The sequence below is a fragment of the Tripterygium wilfordii genome, chromosome 8 (genome assembly GCF_013401445.1).
Source record: "Tripterygium wilfordii isolate XIE 37 chromosome 8, ASM1340144v1, whole genome shotgun sequence".
In the NCBI taxonomy this organism is placed as follows: Eukaryota; Viridiplantae; Streptophyta; class Magnoliopsida; order Celastrales; family Celastraceae; genus Tripterygium; species Tripterygium wilfordii.
Window position 1 is genome coordinate 2,542,322 of NC_052239.1, and position 22,126 is coordinate 2,564,447.

Below are 22,126 nucleotides of genomic sequence, written 5' to 3' on the forward strand. Positions count from 1 at the left end.
TTATCACAAACTTCTCCATGGATCACCCAAATGTTAGTTTTGAGATTTTGAGGGAATTCCTTGCCTTCAAGTCCGACTCTAAAGATAAGTTGGAGCAACTTTTAGTGCACGAGAGACAGATGATCAAGAAGCAAATGGGAGGAGACGAACTGACCACCGTGATTCCATTCCAGGCCATAGAATTGTTCAACGCAATCATGTTAACGGTCACTCCAGATTGTGGAATGACTTTTTCAATCCAGATCTTGTTTACCACGAAGGTCTATTTAGGAGAAGATTTCGAATGAGTCGAAATCTTTTTCTCCATATTGCAAATGTTATGGTAGCGAATGATGCATATTTTGTCCAGAGACAGATTGCAGCTGGAGTTCTAGTGGTCTCTGCTCTTCAAAAGATCATCGTAACGGTTAGGGATGATAACATATGATATTTTGTTTCCTTAAGCTCAATCTGACTCCAAATAGAAAAGAATAGCCTTAAAAGGCTGAAGTTAAACCAATTCATTCACAGATTACCCTATTTATATGTTGAAGTTAAACCAATCCGTTCACAAAGTACTCTATATATATGTTGAAGTTAAACCAATCCATTCACAGCCAAAGATTACTCAACTTCTCCATCATGGATAATCCATTCAATGAGAAGATCAACAATTACACATTGGGAAAGTTGTGCGCTTACAAAACAAAATTCATGTACTGATTCGGTATAGAACCCAAACTAGCAAGCACATCATCTATAGAATTCTTATGCTTACCACAAAAAGATGAACCCAAGCTCTGAAGCATCACAACAGTTACCTATCAAAAATATTAAACGGACTAATATTCATCTATAGAACCCAAACTACACACAGAATGAGCCCTAATTCTTAAAGCCACTAAACAATCAAATATTAGGTCACACCCACTATCTCTCAAGTTTTGAGTTGAACCAATCCATCAACACAAGTAGTTAAACCGAAAACTAACGTCATCAGTTTCATAATTTATAAACACAAAATCAAAATCAACAATGCTACGAAATAGACAGAAATAAACTTTCAGAATCTAAAGTAAACGCACACAAGTACATGACACAATAAAATTACCCCAAATTTCGACACCATTTCGGTCGATCGGAAGCTTATAACATGCAAATGCAGAGATCTCAAACTATTCTTCCGCGAATTTGGAAAAAAAAAACTAAGAAAACAACAAAATTCACAGTCTCGAAATTGAACCCTAGCTTCGTATGAACAGAAAATGAGCTTACCAGATAAAAGGTTAGCGAAGTGGGAGCGAGAGAAATGGCAATGTGGGTGAGCAAATAGCGATCATAACTTAAATGTTAACATTTATACCGGTTTTTGGCACTGTTCATAGTCGTTGCTCAACGGTTATCAACACCTGCGTCGATTTGCGACCTTCGTCTCTCTCGTTGCCAGAGTCGCAAATATGGGAACCAGAAATGGGGTCACAAATTTCTGAATCGGTTTGCGACCTCTGTTGGCTTGACGAAAATGGTGAAATTGGTATGCATATCATTTGTTACCCATTTGAGAACTGATTTACGACCTCTGTTGGAGATGCCCTAAGTAATAAGAAATGAATGATATGAAGTTAATATGAATAGATGAATGTATGGCGAATAAACGTGGTGGATTCCCGTTAACCGATCCCAAGCTTTTGGGATAAAAATTCCAAGAATGTTAGGGATCAAAGTCATCCAATAATTCATCTTATCCCTTAATATATGTAAGTATAAGGATCTACAAAAACTAATGATTGAACCAGAGGGTGACATGTCAATCATTGGGATAACTAGAATCCCATTTATTGTCACTTCTGTAAAAGTTTTGATAACGATGATATTGGGCTAATAGACCAAACGCCTCACTCAAAACTTTTTACCATCTAAACCAAAATTAAACTGTTGTATTAACACTCTATTACTTATCTATTGGATGCTTGAACTGAGTAAACCATCAAAGTATGTGAACACTTTGAATTTTTTCTTATAAAAGAATAAAAAAAACAAAGCATCCCCACATGATCCCAATCCCATGTGCCTTTGAGCCCTTGGGCACATGACAAAGTGCCCACTGGCCTCTGCATTTTTATTTACCACTGAGAATCAACGCTTGTATTCATTCTTGTATATTTATGGCTGAATAGCAATAACTTACAGCTGGGGACTGTTAAAATACAATTTGCCAAAATTAAATGAAGAAGATACCTAAAGAAAACACTCGCACCTCATTGCACACTTTAGTCTCACATGGCCTTCACATGCTCCAGACCAATTTCAATATCTAGAAAGAAATATAGGAACTTAAATCATCATATACTGTGCTCAAATTCTGATTTCCATCTCTTTATCTGCTTTCAGATCACAAAGAGTTGTCAAATCGAACACTAGTGATTGGCAACCATTCCTGGCCCTGAATAAATGATCCCACAGTGAACTTTCCAGCCTCATCTTCTGTGAGAGAGGACTTGTAACCAACCCACTTGACCCGTTGATCAACACTTGATCCAGGCCCTGAGTTCTGGTACTCAGCGTAGAATATGGTTCTGGGAGGGTCAACATTGCTGATCCATTCTGTCCAGCCCAATGGATTCAGGAATGCTTCAATGGTGGACTGCATTATCACTGTTGTGGAGTACTCTTTCCAAGGCCGGCCAAGGTATGTTGGAGCTGTAAGGTTTTTGTCCAAGGCAGAAAATGTACACTTCTGGATTGAAATGCCAGTGTTTTGATTAGGGTCCTTCTTTCCCTGAGCTGTAATGGTGTTGAATTGGTTAGGCAGTGGTTGCCTGGGCTGGATGTTGCAGTTCTGGAAAACAACAGCAGCATTGCCAAAGATGAAGTCAATGGTGCCAGTGATGTCACAGTCTCGGTAGAATTGTCGATTGGAATGAGCGTATAGGGTGTCCTGGTAGGCATCAAATGCGCAATTATAATATACAGACATGTCTGAACCAGAACGGAAGGCCACTGCTTGGTGCTTTGCTGCTCCTGCCGTGTTAATGAACTTCATGTCCTTTGCCATAAAACCCTTTCCCGCAACAGCTGTTGACAAACGTATTATCAGTTTTCATCCATCATTGCTCACAAAGGGTAGATAATTAAACAGGAGGGAAGGTTACTCCTAATGGAACCAGAAAAAAGGTCTAAGATGTGAAACATGAAGAACCACTACTAAATCACATTATGGATAGCTAGAAACTGCAATCCTTTTTTGTAGAAAATGTTCAAATTACAGGAAGCCCTCTCTTCAATTCTGCTTTTTCCATTTATGTACCGCTGAGAATATTTAGCATAGTCATTAACAGATGCTCCCTCCATAAGAGAAACTTCAACCCCTCAAAAGCAATGTGAAATAATCAAACCATTTTGAATGATAACAAACTGACTCAGTTAACCCCTTACATGTGCTGTCTCTGAAATATTCTATGCAAAAACGAACGGGAAAGTACTCAAAATGGAAAATTGGCATGGTTATAGAGAAATTTCAATAACATTTCTTGGGTAATTTGGCTTTAAAACAATGGTTTTGGGGGGGCACCATTTGATGTTTGGAAAAAAGGGTGTTTCTTGTTCAGCATATGCTTCCAAAAATTGTAAGCAATTTTAGTTCCAGTAGGATTCTTAGGGAGAAAAGGAAGGACTAATTCACCACTACCTACCAAAATCAGATTGTTGGTTAAATTTCAGATCAATCTGGTTGAAGAGGCAAGAAGGGCATTTAAGCCTTGTAATCAGATACAACAACAAAACATGAAATGAAACAACACAATGCCAACTTCCATTATATCAGTTGCATGCCTTAATACGCGATTAGTGGGACCACGAGCAAAGATAGATTTAGACTACGAAACAGACAAGCACATGGAGGTTGGAGGACACAAACTTGCAAATCTAATTTAAATACGAATATTAAAAGCAACATTTATAGGGACACACAGAATTTTGGTAAAGATAAGGACATCTATTCACGTGGGGACACATTATGTATGATCCATGTGATTATTCGTTGATCCATATTAGGATGCTAGGGATGTCAAAAAATCGTAACAAATCGAACCAATCGTCAAACCAATCGATTGATTGGATTGATTGGTTATTGTCAAATATATATTAGTGAGGATTGATTGAAAAATCAAAAAACTTATCAAACCACTAATAGTCAATCGATTGATCGGTTATCGTCAAATATATGTTAGTCAAAGGCAAAAAAATCGAAAAACGGACCTAATTGCTAGTAATCAACTGATTGGTCGGTTAAATTTATGTGAAAAAAAGGATCTAAATCGATCATGGATATCAAATTTCATATGCATGGTGTAGAATATTAGAACCCATAATTTTCACATGGAGTATGGTAAAATTAAATTAAATGAAGAAAGCGAAATAAGCAATACAAGCTGAAAAGGGGACTTACCAAATGTGGCGGTGTGGAAGGTGGGAGTCCCGTCGATGAAGTTCTTACTGCCGGAAACGATGGTCTTGTCCTTCCCGTCGCCGTACATCAAGACATTCCACTTGTTCTTATCCAAAACCACATTCTCCTCGTACACACCTTCCTTCACATAAACCACGAATCTAGTCTTACTATTCGTCGGCACAATGTCCACCGCCTCGGCTATCGTCTTGAAATCCCCAGTCCCATCCTTCGCCACCGTGACCTGCTGCACCGTCGTTGAATTTGTATTCTGGAGCAGCCGCCGGTCACCTGCACTCAACCAACTCGGAAATCCTGACTCAGTCGCAAGCAGCCTCCGGTGAATCGGGCTACTGAAATCGGCCAATAAACTCAAAATCTTGGTAACAATGGCCAAACTATTGCTTACAAACTCGGTGGAATTTTCCATCGCGGTTCTCACTTCTTCAAGAATAGTCGAATTTAACTCGTCTAGGGCATCTAAACATGTTTCTTGGTCAGTCATGGAAGTACTTAACCAAGTCCTCATGTCATCAATTTTCGATGACGATACGGAGTTGTTTAGGCTATCCAGTGCATCATTCAGAACATTCTCGCAAACCTTCAAAGCCTCCCTGACTCGTGTATCATTGCTTTTTTCAATTAACTTCGCTGGAAAGTCCACGAGCTTCGAGAGCTCTTTAATCGCGACTTGCAGAGAGATCTTGAATAGAACTTTGGGATCGGAGGTGTTGGCGGTTTCAAGAGTAGACATGCTGGAGAAGCAAGACGCAGGGTACTGAGTCACACTGCAGACGGCGTCGAGTGAAGCGGCCGGAGTCAGCTCGGAAGTGGGAGCGGCATTGTCGGAAGATGAATCGCCCTTTCGTTTGTGAACGACAGTTCCTACAACTACACCGACGATTACCGTTACTAGAACGATCGCGGCGACAATGATGATGATGAGACGCTTACGTGTCTTCCGACGGAACTCTTGATGCTGGTGCTCATCCACCTTACCGTAGCCCTTGAAGGACTTGATTGAGTCCATTTCTTGAGGGGCCGGTTACCTCTTTTTCGCTGGCGTGGTTTGATTGTATGAAACGCAGAATCAGTTCTGTGTGGAAGAAGGTTGGTTTTGATGGGCGAGTGTGAAGATTTGAGTAATGCTACGGCCCAATATAAGTTTTTATAAGAAGGCAAGGCAAAGATAGGATGATCTCTTTCATCAATGTGTGGTTTTTACAACAGATGATTCGTTGACAATCGATTATATTAGATATATATATATATATATATATATCTAAAATTCGATTCCAATGAAAATTATATTTATTAGAGGTATTTCAAAAAAAAGATTTTTTTTTTATGTATGGTAAGACCAAGACTAATATACAAAATTTATACCAAAATGATATATGTCCATAATTTTGATATCCATAAGTGTCCATAATCTATGTGGCACGAGGAGAAGTGTGGGGGACCATGTTGTATTAAATGGTCCTCACACTTCTCCTCATGCCACCTAGATTATGGATACTTATGGACACCAAAATTATGGACATGTAGTGCTTCCGAAATTTATATGACCCATTGTTTATATATCATAAAGACAAACGGTATCCCAGCGAGATGTCCCTGAATGAACTATGTACTTGGTATTTGATTGTTAAAATGGGATGTGAGGGCCAATTGGTGAAGTCCTTTTGACATCGAAGAAGTTGGGTTGGACTCTGGATAGATTCGCACCGTCCATAAACCCAAATATATAAATATATTGTCCGCTCTGAACTATGGCTCGCACAAATTTATTCCTCGAGCTCAACATTTTTTCTTAAGCCCAGAAGACCAATTTTAATGTGTTAGATTGTGGATTCTCCTTATTTATTGTCGCTCCCCTCTCATTCTCTCCGATGTGATCTTATCATCCACCTTCAACTACTTAATGAATGCCTAATAAAAGTACTTAACTAGTGGACTTATGGACCCCTCCAACACCAATACCAAGTGGCCAAACTCAACTTGGTCGAACCTCCCTTTTGGATTTTGTACTTCTTAATTTTTGTGAATTCCATTGATTGGGTTAACTTTGGTATAGGAAGGTACTCACTGGACATTCAATTCGACAACCACGTGTGGTGAATTTGTAGTTGACTGCAAAAGGAACGCGTTGGCAATGTCAATATCATCTTCTTGTTATTGGGAACATGCATGTGAAATACCCACTTATTATTATTATTATTATTATTACTTTAAAAAAAGAAAGTTTCCTTTTGTTTGACAGGCCTCAACCCTATTACTAGCAAATGAAATATGACATTTTTCTGGGTCAACAAAAATCTCATCTTTATTAAATAAAAGTCAAGTCAAATATGTATCTGTTGTGAAATTATTCGCAAGCGGACAAGTCGCACAAGTAATAAAGAATGAGTAGAGTATCGTTCCCACGAGGATATTTTGGCAAATTCAATTTCAAGGTCAATTCAAACAATTATTACACTAATTGGCAATGCGAATTGTGATTGTGGTCATTCAAGGTTAACAAGCAACTGCATAATCACTAAGTAAATAACAAATTGAACAATCAACTAGCAACAAACACAATTTAATTTCCAAGAAAGTTAAACACTAGGGTTCCTAATTTCACCACCTCTCATCCAATTGAACTCCATTGATTCTTTAACTCTCAATCCTCAAATTAGTTGTTGACAATCAATTTCCCACTCTATTCAATGTTCTATTCCTAGATACATCGAATGTGTTTTCAACATAAATCCGGGTTATTCCTAACACTCGGATTAATACATTGTAAACCCATTAAGATCAATGGAAATCACTTAACAATTGCATAAGTCATAAACCTATATTTCTATGGTTCATTCAACTTATGTTTTCTATGGATTCTTGCAACCTTAGGCCTATCCTTCCGGACTCAACTCAAGCTAAAAATCATTCAAATGGTGATCAAGCATTTGAAAGCAATAAGTGTATCCATAGAAAATCAACAACAATAAGAGGAATTAAAGACTAAAAATCAAGTTCATTCAACATTCAAAGAAGGGTTCCATTAGGACCCCTAGTTAGAGGATTAGTTCCTCATAATCACGAAATACATCTTAGAATCCATACTAGCAGTCATTTAATACAAGAAATGAGAAGAAATTAGATGAAACCCCTGAAAATCCAGCTTGAGCTCCCAAGGCTGCCGTCCAAGCTTGAGAGACTTTCTCCAAAGTTCCAACCACACCTTAAAACCTAGCAACTTATTCCTTTTATACTCCTCATGACCCAGAGTCGTTTATCTCACAGGATGATGTCGTTTTGAGCTGATCTTTCTTGACTTTAGGTTGATTTCGGACATTTAAAGGCCTAAAAATTCGCGAGACTACTCTGGCCGATCGATCGGATTTTGGCCCGATCGATCGGAATTCTCCACTGTCCAATTCAGCTAAATCAGAATCCGATCGATCGGACATTTGGGCCGATCGATCGGTTTTTCCCTCCGGGTCCAATTTCTTGCTTATTCCTATCCATTAAGCTGCTTTTCTTCCATTTATGCTCCGGAACCTGAAATGTGCAAATAACACTCTTTAAGCAGCATATAATTCGAATTAACTCTTAAACAATGCAAGATTTCATATAAAAGGATGCACAATTATATGAATATAATTGGCATATCAGTATCCCAATATAGTCATATCAGTAAAACAATCTCCAAAACACGTCTCCCAATACAGTCACATCAGTAAAACACGTTTTTTAATACAACAACATCAACAAAACACAAAATCCAATACATTTTTGTTGGCACAATAAAATTTTACCATTGTAGTTGTTAATTTCATCTAGGAAGAAGTTACGAAATGATCCCTGAATTTTCATAAAATGATCAATTTGTCCCATAAACTTTCACTTCCATATACGGTTAGCCCATACACACATATTCCGTCTATTTTTGCTGATTTGGCAGTTGTTTTCCATTATTAATGTGATATGTGGTTTTTAGACTTATTGCCACATCATCTAAATAGATGAAAATTGTAACGGATTACACTTTTGAAAGTTCAATAGCTAAATTGATTCATTCATTAAAATTCAGGGGTCATTTCAATACTTATCCCTTTCATTGATGATATAATAGCTTTGAATTTATCAAAATGAAAAAGTCTCGTATTGAATTAATATGTGAATAGGATTTCTTCTTCATGTTTTTTGACGATCATGACTTGGACTGATCGTAGCGGCACCCTACCATGTGTTATGCTTGTAAAGAAAGACTCGCTACTTATAGCCGATGATTGCGCTGATATATATATATATTATAATCTTAAATGTTTTATATTTATTTTAGTATACTTTTTAAATTACTGAAATTAGATTACCATTATATAAGACATAAATGAAGCACATTTAGCTGCTTCTTAATTGATTGATTATTTCCTCAATTGGTAGGAATATATATGCTACTAAATGGGACCAGTTCCCCTCCTTTCTCTCCTAGAAGAGGGTTGCGACAAGGTGACCCCCTATCACCCTACTTGTTTATTCTCTGTGCAGAATCTCTTACAAATCTGTTGAATGATGCAGTGGCAAAGAATCTTATCCAGGGTATTGGTGTGGGTCGCAGTTCTCCAAAGGTGACCCACTTGTTTTTTGCGGATGACTCCCTATTATTTTGCAGAGCAAATGCTGAAGAGTGTGCTGAGATTAAAAAGGTGTTGCATACGTATGAGTTAGCCACAGGGCAAAAGATAAATGCAGACAAGTCTAGTGTCTTACTCAGCCCAGGTGTTTCAGATCAGTTGAAAGGGACTTTGCTCCAAGTTCTTGGAGTGCAATCTTTTGTGTTACGTGAGAAATATTTGGGTCTCCCTTCTCTGATTGGCCGATCTAAGAAGACCATGTTTAGAAATTTGAAGGACAGAGTGCAAGCAAAGATAAGTGGATGGAAGGAAAAAATGTTGTCTAAGGGTGGTAAGGAGGTGCTGATAAAGGCAGTAGCGCAATCAATCCCAGCTTATACAATGTCATGTTTCCAAATTCCCAAATCTACTTGTCAGGAAATTTCAAGGTGCATAGCAGATTTTTGGTGGGGGCAAGTAGGAGGAAAAAAGAAAATTCATTGGCGTGCTTGGGAGAAATTGTGTTGGTCAAAGGAAGAGGGTGGATTGGGTTTTCGTGATTTGGAGTCTTTCAACCTTGCGCTTCTAGCAAAACAGGGATGGCGCCTTTTGACAAATAAATCATCCCTATTCCATCGTATTTACAAAGCTAGATATTTTCCCCATGGTAACATAATGACGACAGTGGTGGGCTCTAACCCTTCTTATGCTTGGAGGAGTTTGTGGGCTGGGTTGGCGCTATTGAAAAGGGGTATGAGATGGAGGGTAGGTAATGGAAAGTCCATTCTATTAAAAGATGATCCTTGGCTCCCACAACCTTCCACCTTTAAAATTTTCTCTCATCTCCCAGAGAATTGGCACACAAAAACTGTCCACCATTTGATTGATGAGAACTTGGGGACGTGGAAGCATGATCTTGTTAAAGACTTGTTTGATCCACAAGAGGCAAGTTTAATTTTGACAATCCCGTTGGGAGTAAACTCGGTGGAGGATGTGATGAGTTGGCACTGGACAAAAAATGGATGCTACAATGTCAAATCTGGTTACAAGTTAGCTGGGCAGTTGAAAAGGGAGCAAAGCATGGTGGGCTCCTCGTCTAATCATGGTTGCGCTTTCCCTTGGAGAGCATTATGGGATATTCAGGTGCCAAGTAAAATTAAGCACTTTCTGTTTGGAGCTGTACATGGCTGCATCCCTTGTAACTCAAACTTACATCGTCCACGAGCCATTTCTTTGAGTGGGTGTATTCTATGTGGCAAGGAGGAGGAAACTGTAGACCATATTTTGTTGCTTTGTCAAATGGCTAAGGAGGTTTGGTCGAGTGTTCTGCCTACGGAGTACAATAGTGGGGGATGTCGCTTAAAATTTATTGACTGGGCTGCCCACATTTTAGCTTATTCAACGACCTCAGTGAAGGTTATCTTCGCTATGTTTGCATGGTTTATTTGGAAAAAGAGGAATGAATTTATGTTTGAAGGAAAATGGACCTCTTATGCTACTTTGGTAAGGCGGGGCAATAACTTCATTGAAGATTATAGGCAAGTTATGGCGACCCAGGATGTTAGGCAGGGAGATTCTACAGTTAGTACAGCGACAGTCTGGGCACGGCCACCAAATGGTCTTTTTAAGCTTAATGTTGATGGGGCATGCTTTAATGACAAAGGCACTTGTGGGGTTGGTGGTGTTATGCGAGATGATAGAGGTCAAGTAAGCTTCGCCTTCTCTTGTTATAGGCAAGGAATCCTAGACCCGGTGGCAATTGAGTCTCTTGCTGTTCTGGTGGGACTACAAGTAGCCCAAGACAGAGGTTTTCGTGATTTTCAGCTAGAGTCAGACTCAGCTATAGTTTGTCGCTTCCTCTCTGACCGTTCTTTCCACCGGGCCCCCGCCGGAGCGGTGCTCCAGTCGTGCGAGTTGTTAATGGATAATTTAGGTGTCCATTTCTGTTCTCATGTATCTTGAATCAGGTTGCCCATTTCATGGCTAGAAACTCTCATCGCACTCTAGGTACTAGAGTATGGATCGGGGAGATTCCAGCTTGGGCGATGTCTGGTTTGTAAGTTCTATTTTCTGTTGTGTTATAAAATTTCATTTCCTATCAAAAAAAAAAAAAATACAACACATTTGATGTGGGTGTGAAGGGAATACTCACTATTTTGAGTAAATACATATTTTGCTGACCGAAAGATAAGTCTCATTCCAATCCAATCATCAAATTTTCAAAGTTTTAAACTCGATCACTCATTGTTGAATTTCTTGTCACGGTAGGTCACTTATTGACTGAGAAATGACACTTGGATGCCGAAGTTTCGCCAGAGTGACGCATGACATTTCTAATACAATTAGCCTAAGGTGACATTTTTGGCCAAAAAAAGAGAAGAAAAATACGTGGATAATCAAACAAGGGCGAGGGAGTTTAGATATGCTAATCACTTGGGTGATAGTTTAGTGGTGAATTTTTATGGGACAAAATCGTATGGTCTCGGAAGATTCTGAATTCGATTTCCACTTGGAGCAACAACTTTGTGGCTATGTGCACGTGCTGGGCTTTGACCCGACTTACTTTATCATTAGGTGAGAAAATTATGTGCACGTTGACCCATATCAAATGTGTAACAGTACAGATTTGTATGGTCTCATCGATTAAAAAAAAAAAAAAGAGTTCAGATATGCCGTCCCTCAAATCGTCGGAAATTTTGACAGTTGCGCTATCCCCGACTTTAATCTTCGAAGGAGTATAAAATAAAAAACGGTTCATTTATTTTAATATACCGATCAAAACGGTACGTTTCGTTTTGATCAGGAGTAAACTCAAACCCGCAAAGAGATATAATTCTCTCTACGAAACTCAAAGCCAGCGATGACGGCCCAGTCCAATAATCCCTGAAAGAGGGTAAATTGAATAACATCTCTCTGTTGTTTGGCGATTGGCTTTGCGTTTGATATTTGAATTTCGAGTCACTTGTTGTTGATTCTGAGACCGATCTAGTGTTAATTTCTGTTCAATTTCAGTTACGTGAGGATTTGTTGTTTGCGGATTTCGATTTCATTAACTTAACACCTGGGTTAGTTTTTTGAATTCATGATTTGGGTAATTCTTGTTAATTCGATAGAATTTGCTCGAAGATGCGCAATTAAAGCTGATTTTTTTAATTCCTTTTATTTTTTTCCTGGAGTCACTTAAAGTTGTGTAAAAATCGAAACTGAGCCATTTGATCACCGTTTACAATGGATAGCAGCACCTTATACATTGACACTGACTAACCTCGTCTTTTTTGTTTCTTCGGGTGTATGTGTGAGGCAGATATGGGGAAGAAGAAATGTATATTATTTTTTTTCCCGCTTGTCTAGTAGGTATACTTGGCCGACATAGCTGTAATGTGTTTGGTGGGCTTATGTTTTTATGGAAGACTTCTTGAATCTTTTAAGGATTATTGGGTTTACATATACTTTTTTTTCTGTACATAATTGATTATTGTTTAACTATCTGAATATATTCTCTGTGTGTGTGCGTGTGTACTTTACTTATTTTGTTTTCTTTTACGTTAGCAGAACTACGAAAATTGTGGATTTGAAGTCAAGCGGATAAAGGAACAGCAAGGGTAAAGGTGCCTTCTTGTTGTGTATAGCAACCAGTTAGAGTCGTAACATGCCAGACAAAGCTTGTATACAGCGCCTTAATAAGGAATATAAAGCACTCTGTAAAGTATGTCCTCACATTGATCCTCTGGATGATTATATCTTTATGTGAACTATGTTGTTTCCCTTGTTTCTTTCTTTTCCTTGCAGTTGGATTGAGTAGATTTTAACATTTATGGTTTATTTAAATGCTTAAGCTATTTAAAAATTGCATTATTTATTGATCTTGTGTTTCAGTATGAGTTGTATGACAAGTTTTATAACATTACACCACCAAGAAATAAACTTAATAATTTCCCAATTATCAATAGGACCTTATACCGTTATGCAGTTTTGATATGCATACTGAGGTTGATTGATGGATATATTAGTTTTGCAACCCAAAATTTTTTGTTGATATATTAGACAATTTTTTTTGTAGCCATATGCAACTTATATTGCACGTGTGTCCCTCATTCTTTTTCCCTATATGAATTTGTAGGAACCGGTTTCTCATGTTGTTGCTTGTCCTAACTCAAAAGATATCCTTGAGTGGCGTAAGTTTCTGTTTCCACGCATCTACTTTTATATTCATGTCAATTATGTTTCAATCATCTTTAACTGGAATCCTTAGACCTCGTACCATCTCTTCATGCTTAACAATCACCTTTTCCCTTGACTGCAATAGTGAATTCTGTTAACTTCTTCCGAGAAGATGATGTGTGCACTAGGATGTCAATGTGGATATGTTTGTTAGTTTGTAGATAATGGTATGATATCATGATAATTGTTGGCTTAGATTTTGATGCGTATTCAGGCGAACATATGACATAGTAGTAGAGTTGTGCAACCCAAAGGTCACAAGTTCAATTCCTAGGAACAACCTCTCTGCATATTATGTGGGGATAAGGTCTGCTTACATCTTGTCTGTCTCCGACCCCACCAACTGCGGGAGCCCTGTGCACAAGTGTTATTTACTCTTTTTTGTTCCTTTTTTTTTTTACATTTAGGCAAACCTTCCTTTTTTTGAATGGAGGCGAATCTTCCTTGGTTGAGTATGAGTTGGAAAACTTGCTTATGCCCCTTGGCATTTGGTAGGAATGGCATACTGCATCATTTTACTAGCCTTTCAGATTTTTAAACTAGTCTTCTATTTTCTTGTTATTCTTTTGGTGTTTTTGACATATTTGGAGTATTCAGATTATGTGCTGGAGGGAAGTGAGGGAACACCATTTGCAGGTTTGTTTATCTACCTGCACATATAGTCCTGTAGTGTATCTTTGATTATCTGTCTCCCTGTAGGAATACGGGATTAGTTATCCAGCATATTTTAATTAATTTTTGTACATTTTGATAAGGCGGATATTACTACGGAAAGATCAAGTTTCCTCCCGAATATCCATATAAACCTCCTGGAATCAGGTAATGTGTTCAGATTGCTTTTCTTTTCGTGAGATGATGATTCAAGTGTGTGTGTGTGTGTGTATTCGTTTGTAAAGCCTGGTCTGGTGATGATATTTCTCTTCATTGTAGCATGACCACTCCCAATGGAAGGTTCATGACACAAAAGAAAATATGTCTGTCTATGAGCGACTGTAAGTTTCACTTACTGCCATTAATGGAAATTCAGTTTTCTTTCACCTAGGAATATACTTGATGGCATTAATTCTGTCACTTGCAGTTCATCCAGAGAGTTGGAACCCAATGTGGTCTGTCTCAAGGTGAAAGATATATACCTTTTCCACATTGTTATCTCAGACATAAGAAAATAGTTGTATGCTGTTATTTTTGATAAGAAATTGTAGATTTTATAAATTGTTCTCTTTTTATTCTAACTTACATCTTTTGGAAAAAAAATGCAGCATACTTAATGGACTTCTTTCTTTCATGGTCAGTGTGTTAAATCTTTTATTTACCCCTATGCTTTCTCATAGTTGCTTTCATTCTGTTTTATTCTTTGGAATCATTCTGTTTTTATTGGTTGTGAGGCACTTCATGTATGTGTCAAGTAAAATGCTTATATACTCAGATCACAGTCCATATAAATACCAAATTTGTAAGCCATATAATTTTGATAATTTTTAATTTTCTTTTCTTTTGAAATGATTTCTTTTTTAATTTACAATGCATGTATGAAGCTGATACTTGTAGGAGTTAATTGATGGCAGATTTCATTGAGGTGTCTATGTTGTGAAAGCCCATTTTCATCATCAAAGCCTCGTCCGAAACAATTTTGTTGTTGGCTTAGTTTTAAAATTAGTTATTAAGTACATACATCTCAAGTCCGTGTAATTTTGGCTTAGTTTTAAAATTAGTTATTCTGGAAAGAACCCGGTTTGATTTGCAAGAACTACAATGGAATGAGAATCCAATTTCAAAAATTGCAATAACAATTACAGAACTCTTATTGGAGTCGGTTTTTTCTTTCCTTTTTCTCTCCGGAATGAGTTTGATTAATCAAAACCCCATTATCTATTTGACTTTTGCTTTTTTTTTTAAGAAAACCACATTGCTTGAATGTGGAAACATCCTTGAATTGTTGTTTAGTGTGAGTGGAGTTCATTTTGTTTCCAAGATTCATAGCATCTTTGTCTGCAGATGGACAGCAGTCCAACCAGTGGCAGTGTGAGCTCTACTGTTGCTGAGAAGCAGCGCCTAGCTAAGGTTTCACTTGCTTTCAATTGTAAGAAGTAAGTGAACTGAACCAATTTGTAGACTCTATTTATTTATTTATTTTTCCTTTTTGTAATCCGAGTTACTCGTCCAGTTTGAATTATTTCCTTTCCATGCGTAATAGTACATGCACTTTCTTTAATTTTTCTTTAAGGTCATGTGATGCCTTTCCTTTTTCTTAATTTTCTTTTTCTAAGTGGGCCTTTTAAAGTGGGGTGGTAATTAAGAAGGAATGTTTCTTGAGCGTTTGGATGTGGTGTTCCCAGATTGCATAGGTTCTTTAACACTGATCTTTGCTTCTAGATGGCTGGTTGTTTCCTTTTTGACATTTTCCCAATCATATAAACAGCTTTGCTTGGAACCTCCTTAATTCCTATGCTACCTGGTTGCATAATCCATTCCGTTTGGATTATGTGTTTGTTACGTTAAATCTTTTGTGATTCTAATGTTTCTAAAACTTCGGTGTTAGCACAACAGTAAAGAAATCTGATTGTCTCTTTGTAACAGCACAACATTTAGGAGAATGTTTCCCGAGTATGTGGAGAAGTATAACCAGCAGCTTGTTTCAGAGCAGAGGTCACCGGAGCTGCCGCAAACAGACAATTCCAGTTCTGAAAAACTTGGTAAGTCATCGGTCGAAGACATGAAAAATGTTGATACACCAAACAATATGCCAATAAAAAGGAAGCAGAGTTTCCCAACCTGGATGATGTTGTTACTGGTTTTGATATTTGGCGTTATAATAGCACTTCCTCTGCTTCAACTCTAATATTTACGACGGAAAATTTAGGGCAAAGTGGTTATACAAGACTTTTCTAGTGCAGCCCCCCCCAGGTTGTCATGTATCTTGTGAAAACTTTGTATAGGATACGATGGGAGGGTTGGTGAGTTTTTTAGTTGGAAGTTGGATCTCATTTTGATGTTTGAACTTTGAAGCCATCGTCTACAATTAGGAGTCAATGATCAAATTTTAGATCATTTTGACGTTGAATTTTATTTTAACTTGTGATGCAGTATTCCTCCCTTCATTTTGACCGTACTAGGATATTGCATGCTTTTGGGTTTATCAATTTCCACGGATATATCGAATCCGCACGATTATATTATTCCTAGGCCGTCTTCGTCTCACGTAATCGTGCTTAAACTTGAGAAAAGGCTTCATTGTGATAGGGATAAGGGTTTTCCAATAACCCCACATCACTTGGGTTATCCAAGCAATGTGGGATATGTTAGGGTTAAACCGCACCGAAGATTTGATATTCTTCTTGCTTAATGTTGTTATATATGTGTAGATGAGCAAATGCCTACGCACCATGGATGCAATGTAAAGCATGCAAGCCTGCCAAGTGTCTTGTATACTATGGATGTGGATATTTTGTAGTTAAAGCCACAAAAGAAGAGAAAATCCATTTAGGAGAATGCCACTTAGTGTAGTAACTAGTTGCATACGAGCACTTCGCCACAATCGTATTTGCTTTTGTGAGAATTGAACTCAAAACTTTCCCGAATCCATACAGTTTGATCCCAGAAAAATTCACCAATGTAAATTTTAAACTATAAATCCTAAACTCTAGATATTAAATCCTAACTCTTAAACACCCCCATAATTTAACACAGATTTAGGAAAAATTGTAGCCAACTATAACTAAAAAAATTGAACCCTCCCAACTCATATTTAAAAGAAAAAATATTTAAAACTTATATGTCACGCTACGTGGCGATAACCAGTAAAATTTTTTATTGAACAATAAAAAACTATGTGATATAAATGGTAAGGGTATTTGAACTCTTTGAAGATCAATCTTGATGCATATTGGAAATTGGATTTAGATTGTGCTGGTGTCGAGATGGTTATCCGTGACCATGAGGGTCGAGTATTAGTTTCGGCTTATAAATGTATCCCTGCTACAAGGTGTAGTGTTATTGTTGAGACTTTTGCTTTTCTATTTGGGATTCAATTTCCTTGGATTCTGATTTTCCTAAATTTATTATGGAAGACGATGTTTTGGAAATTGTCTAAGCTCTTTAGAGCAATTAATTTCCGAACACAAGCTACGTAGGATTTTATCTTAAAAGATGTAGCAAACCTATTAAGGGCAATGGTACACAAGGCGTGACAATAATATATAATCGTTATATATATATATATATATATATATATATACACACACTAAAAAAATGATTTCACAAATAATATACTAAAAATTATTGATTTGAACAACCAAACGTAACCTAAATGGAGCTTTATGGACTTGGATCCGGATTAGAACCCAAAACCGAATGGGGGGCCGGTAGCGGGTCATTATCGTTCACCGACGGATCGGTCTTATGTATATATTCCTAATTCCTCCCCTTTCATCATGTGACTTCGAAGCTGGTTAACAACCTCTCACCCCTTCATTACTCCATCTCCAGATCTTATCATTCGCTCGCTTTGCTTCATTCAGAAGAATAGAGAGTGACAGAGACTTAACACAGCGAGCTCCGAAGACGAAGATACTATACGTCGCCGTTTTAGAGAATCCGAATTGCAGTTCATTCTCTCAATCACTCACTCACAGCGGATGATGGAAAGGGATTCCTCTTCCGACGATGACGATGATCGCCAGAACCTAATTGACCAGAACGAGAGGAAGAACCACCGTGTTCCCACCATCGACACAACCGCCGCATCCACTACCTTTCCACGATCCACATTCCACATTGACGATGACGATTTAGAGTCTCGCATCGGAAGTCGCCGTGTTTGCGGCATTGGCCGTATCAAATTCAGTAATTTGTTCGAATTCAACTTCAATAAGAGGTATCTATTTGCTATATTTCTTCCTCTCTTCATTGTCCTCGTCTATTTCTCTACCAACATTCGCGACCTCTTCTCTGTAAATCTTTCGTCTATCAAGCTTGATTCGCTGTCTGACCATATGCGGGAAGCGGAATTGCAAGCCTTGTATTTACTCAGACAGCAGCAATTGGAGCTAATAACTTTCTACAACCAAACATTTATTAATTCTTCTACTTCTAATGTGAATAACTCCGGTATTTCTAGTTCTCCGTTAGTTGAAGATATTCAATCTGTTTTACTTAAGCAGCTTTCTCGAAATAAAGAGATTCAGCGGTCTCTGTTGTTGCCGCATAAGTCAGGTAATGTGTCGGCAGAGTTGGAGAATGGTGGGTTTTTACCTTTTGGTGCTGAGTACGGTTTTGATAGGTGTAGGAAGGTGGATCAGAAATTCTCTGATAGGAAAACAATTGAATGGAAACCCAGATCGAACAAATTCTTGTTTGCAATATGCTTGTCTGGCCAGATGAGTAATCATCTGATTTGCTTAGAGAAGCACATGTTTTTTGCTGCTTTGTTGAACCGAGTTTTAGTTATCCCCAGCTCCAAATTTGATTATCAGTATAGTAGGGTGTTGGATATTGAGCACATAAATAAGTGTCTGGGGAGAAAGGTTGTTATTTCCTTTGAAGAGTTTGCAGAGATCAAGAAAAATCACATGCACATTGATAAGTTCATCTGTTACTTCTCATTGCCTGAGCTTTGTTATGTTGATGAAGAGCATCTCAAAAAATTAAAGGGGTTGGGGATTTCTATGGGGGATAAGCTAGAGTCACCTTGGGTTGAGGATATTAAGAAGCCAAGTAATCGGACGGTTCAAGATGTTCAGGCCAAGTTTTCATCTGATGCTGATGTTATTGCGGTAGGGGATGTGTTTTTTGCAGATGTGGAGAAAGAGTGGGTAATGCAGCCCGGTGGTCCGATTGCGCATAAATGCAAGACTTTGGTTGAGCCAAGTCGACTTATTTTGATAACTGCACAGCGTTTTATACAAACATTTTTGGGAAAGAACTATGTAGCTCTTCATTTCCGGCGGCATGGTTTTTTGAAATTCTGGTATGTATACCTTATTTATTAAGATGCACATTATGATAATGTCACCTTCTACTTAACATAAACACAGCTCCATTTAACTTGCTAGCATCTCATGATACGCGTTTGCATCCTGAATTTTCAAAATGTGATTTACTGTACTTATTGATACTCTGTTGCCACCAGGAGAACATTCTGTATTTAAACTTTCTTATGCAAGGTGAATCCATAAACCATAAATAGGCAAAGGGTTTGATGGCAGATGAGCTGACTATTTGTTGGTGCACATTTATTTTTTTTTATTCGCCTATCTTCTTAGACATCTTGTATTAGAAAGGTATATATTAAGAAAGGGTGAGAAAAAAGAAACTTAGATGTATGAAGTTCTGACCCTCTCAGTCATCTTCTCAGTTATCAAGAAAAATATCCCTTACCGCAACCATCACGAGTTGAAGACAATTTTGTTTAGAGAAACAAATTAAGGAAACCTAGTGTGCAAATTGTAGGGCCTGAGGAGGGTAAACTTGCACAGTACTGACCCATAAAGGTGGTTGTCGCTGTGATTTGACTTTGTAATTTTAAAGTTGCAATTAAGCAACTTTACTATTGTGCCACAGTTCTAATGACGAATCAACTCTTTTTTTTTTTTTTTAAATGAATGAAGGAGCCGTAACGAGTGTTGTGTGACTAATGAAAGAGTTATAGGGGAGTTTCTCTTCACACTAGTTTTGCTCCAAGGGTCGACAGTAAGGTCGTACTTATTTGTTGTTGTGATGGATGAACTCACTCGACATATCCAAAGTGAGGTACTTTGGTGCATGTTTGTTGCGAATGATATATTTTTAGTGGATGAGACAATATTGGAAGTTAATTCAAAGCTTGAGATATGGAAGCAAGACTTCAAATCTAAAGATTTAAATTAAGTAGGATTAAGTGGGTCTCAGAACAATTTCAAGTAGGGTGGTTTCTAAGAATAGCTTTCTATAAAAGGGGATGCAGTAACTTTTAGCATTGCTTATGAGCACTTTGCCTCCAAATCTTAATTTTGAAGTAAAATATTGTTGAGACCAACTAATGCTGTGCATGTTAGTTGTTCAAATCCTTCGACTTGCTCCCGTCATTGGAAACACTTTTGAATGAGTTACATATGCCAGAATAACTTGCATGAAGCTACTACTATACTCGAATATATTTTGCCATACAATGATTTATGGACTCAATCTTATCTATACCTTTGATGCAATTAATTCAAATATTTAAATAAAGCATTTTACCTATGGGTCTACCTTTGAGAAGTTTTGATTGTGTACTTCTAATACTTATCTTTTTTTTTTTTTTTCAGCAACGTCAAGACTCCAAGCTGCTTTTACCCAATTCCCCAGGCTGCCGATTGCATCACAAAGGTGATTGAAAGGGTCAATGCACCTGTTATATATCTTTCTACGGATGCAGCAGAAAGTGAAACTGGCTTGCTGCAATCGTTAGTTGTGCTTAACGGGAAGACTGTTCCACTCATTAAACGGCCGGCTCGTAATTCAGCTGAAAAATGGGATGCTTTGTTATACAGACATGGAATTGAGGGAGATTCTCAGGTGAGATTATGTGTTTGTTTTGTTTTTCTTTCCTGGGGTATCAGAAACTTAAACATCTCTTGTTTAGCCTGCTATTCGACAGAAACATTGACTGGTAGGATATGTGTGTGCATTCAATAGTTTTCTGGTGCAACCTATTGAACAGTACACTAGAATGCTTGGTTTCCATTGTCTAATATATAATTAGCAGTCGTACTAGCATAAAGGCTGCTACTGTCTTATCTTGTTATCCCTAGTTGTAAATCAGATGTGGGAATTCTAGATTGAGGAAGCTCACCATAGATAAAATTTAGCAAAGTTGCAAAATGAAGTTCGCTTGGAATTTAATTTTTCTAGATTAACTGTTGTAACTAGCTTTATCCTAATGATTATCCAGTATTGACAAGGTCCTCGAGGTGGATACATTGTTTCACTAATCTATACCATTAAGTTATGCAAGACACTATTCCCTACCATTAAGAATATATATGTAACCTTATCGGTTGTCCCAAAAATAAGGTTACACAGAACACTGGCTGGACCGGATCTGTTCAGGCTCACCTCATACTAACAGAACGGGAAAGCTAATATCATGATTCGAGGCTTAAATCAAGGATGAGAATCATTTCTCCAGGCTGACATTGTTTATATTTTACAAGCTTGATCGAGTGGCTACCTGTAATCATCTGAAGCAGAAACTTCGTCTCTTCCTCCCTCCTGTCTAATCATAAATTCTCCCTCTCCTTCCCTCTTTTCTAGGACTTTCTTTTCTTCAAAAATTTAGAGGTAGAGTTGGCGCTCATTTTAACCATTGGAAGTCGCGGAAGTTTTCGAGACATCTTTTTTATCACTATTGTTATAGCAATGCAGAGTTACTCTTTTATGCGTTTCACATCAGAAGATTGCATGACAAATTCTTTACACACAGTCTTCCTTGATAATGTTTTATTTACATTCCTTTGAAATTTCATGTTGAAGGTGGAAGCCATGCTGGACAAGACAATCTGTGCTATGTCTAGTGTGTTCATTGGAGCCTCTGGATCCACTTTCACAGATGACATTTTGCGGCTCCGCAAGGACTGGGGATCAGCTTCCATTTGTGATGAGTATCTCTGCCAAGGTGAAGAGCCAAACTTCATAGCAGAAAATGAATGAAGACAGCAGGTTGTCACATTATGTTACTTAAGCTGCTTGCTTTCTCTGCACTTGGTAGGAGTTTGCAGTGACGGATAGTCTGTACCAAAATCTAGTGTTACTAATGATAGTGTATATGGCTTTAAAGTTGGAAGTGGTGTTTTAAAGTTGTTATGAACTACTTGTTAGCTACCAATAAATCAATTTATAAATTCATTTTGCAACATTTTGT

The 22,126-nt window shown here is 37.8% G+C and overlaps 3 protein-coding genes across 6 annotated transcripts; 2 read left to right on the forward strand and 1 right to left on the reverse strand.

The window, feature by feature from the left end:
* Window positions 1-2,101: 2,101 nt before the first annotated feature.
* On the reverse strand, window positions 2,102-5,637 carry LOC120004613 (pectinesterase 3-like). Its single transcript, XM_038853984.1, has 2 exons — window positions 4,427-5,637; window positions 2,102-3,054 (listed from the first exon to the last, which is right to left on the reverse strand). The coding sequence occupies exons 1-2, from the start codon at window positions 5,454-5,456 to the stop codon at window positions 2,372-2,374; spliced, it is 1,713 nt and encodes a 570-aa protein (XP_038709912.1). The 5' UTR covers window positions 5,457-5,637; the 3' UTR covers window positions 2,102-2,371.
* Window positions 5,638-11,803: 6,166 nt separating this feature from the next.
* LOC120003454 (ubiquitin-conjugating enzyme E2 34-like) lies at window positions 11,804-16,346 on the forward strand. 4 transcript variants are annotated; one of them, XM_038852452.1, is made up of 10 exons: window positions 11,804-11,920; window positions 12,580-12,733; window positions 13,148-13,202; window positions 13,846-13,884; window positions 14,004-14,067; window positions 14,179-14,240; window positions 14,327-14,366; window positions 14,508-14,535; window positions 15,244-15,335; window positions 15,826-16,346. In XM_038852452.1, exons 2-10 carry the CDS (start codon window positions 12,677-12,679, stop codon window positions 16,085-16,087), a joined length of 699 nt encoding a protein of 232 aa, XP_038708380.1. In that variant the 5' UTR covers window positions 11,804-11,920; window positions 12,580-12,676; the 3' UTR covers window positions 16,088-16,346. The 4 variants fall into 4 exon arrangements, with proteins under 4 accessions (XP_038708380.1, XP_038708379.1, XP_038708378.1 ...); XM_038852451.1 differs by having other exon boundaries at window positions 11,906-12,038; window positions 15,826-16,087; XM_038852450.1 differs by lacking the exon at window positions 11,804-11,920 and adding an exon at window positions 11,948-12,092 and having other exon boundaries at window positions 15,826-16,087.
* A 1,320-nt stretch (window positions 16,347-17,666) lies between these two features.
* LOC120003299 (O-fucosyltransferase 36-like) lies at window positions 17,667-22,120 on the forward strand. Its single transcript, XM_038852228.1, has 3 exons — window positions 17,667-19,213; window positions 20,532-20,781; window positions 21,739-22,120. The coding sequence occupies exons 1-3, from the start codon at window positions 17,883-17,885 to the stop codon at window positions 21,913-21,915; spliced, it is 1,758 nt and encodes a 585-aa protein (XP_038708156.1). The 5' UTR covers window positions 17,667-17,882; the 3' UTR covers window positions 21,916-22,120.
* Window positions 22,121-22,126: the final 6 nt, after the last annotated feature.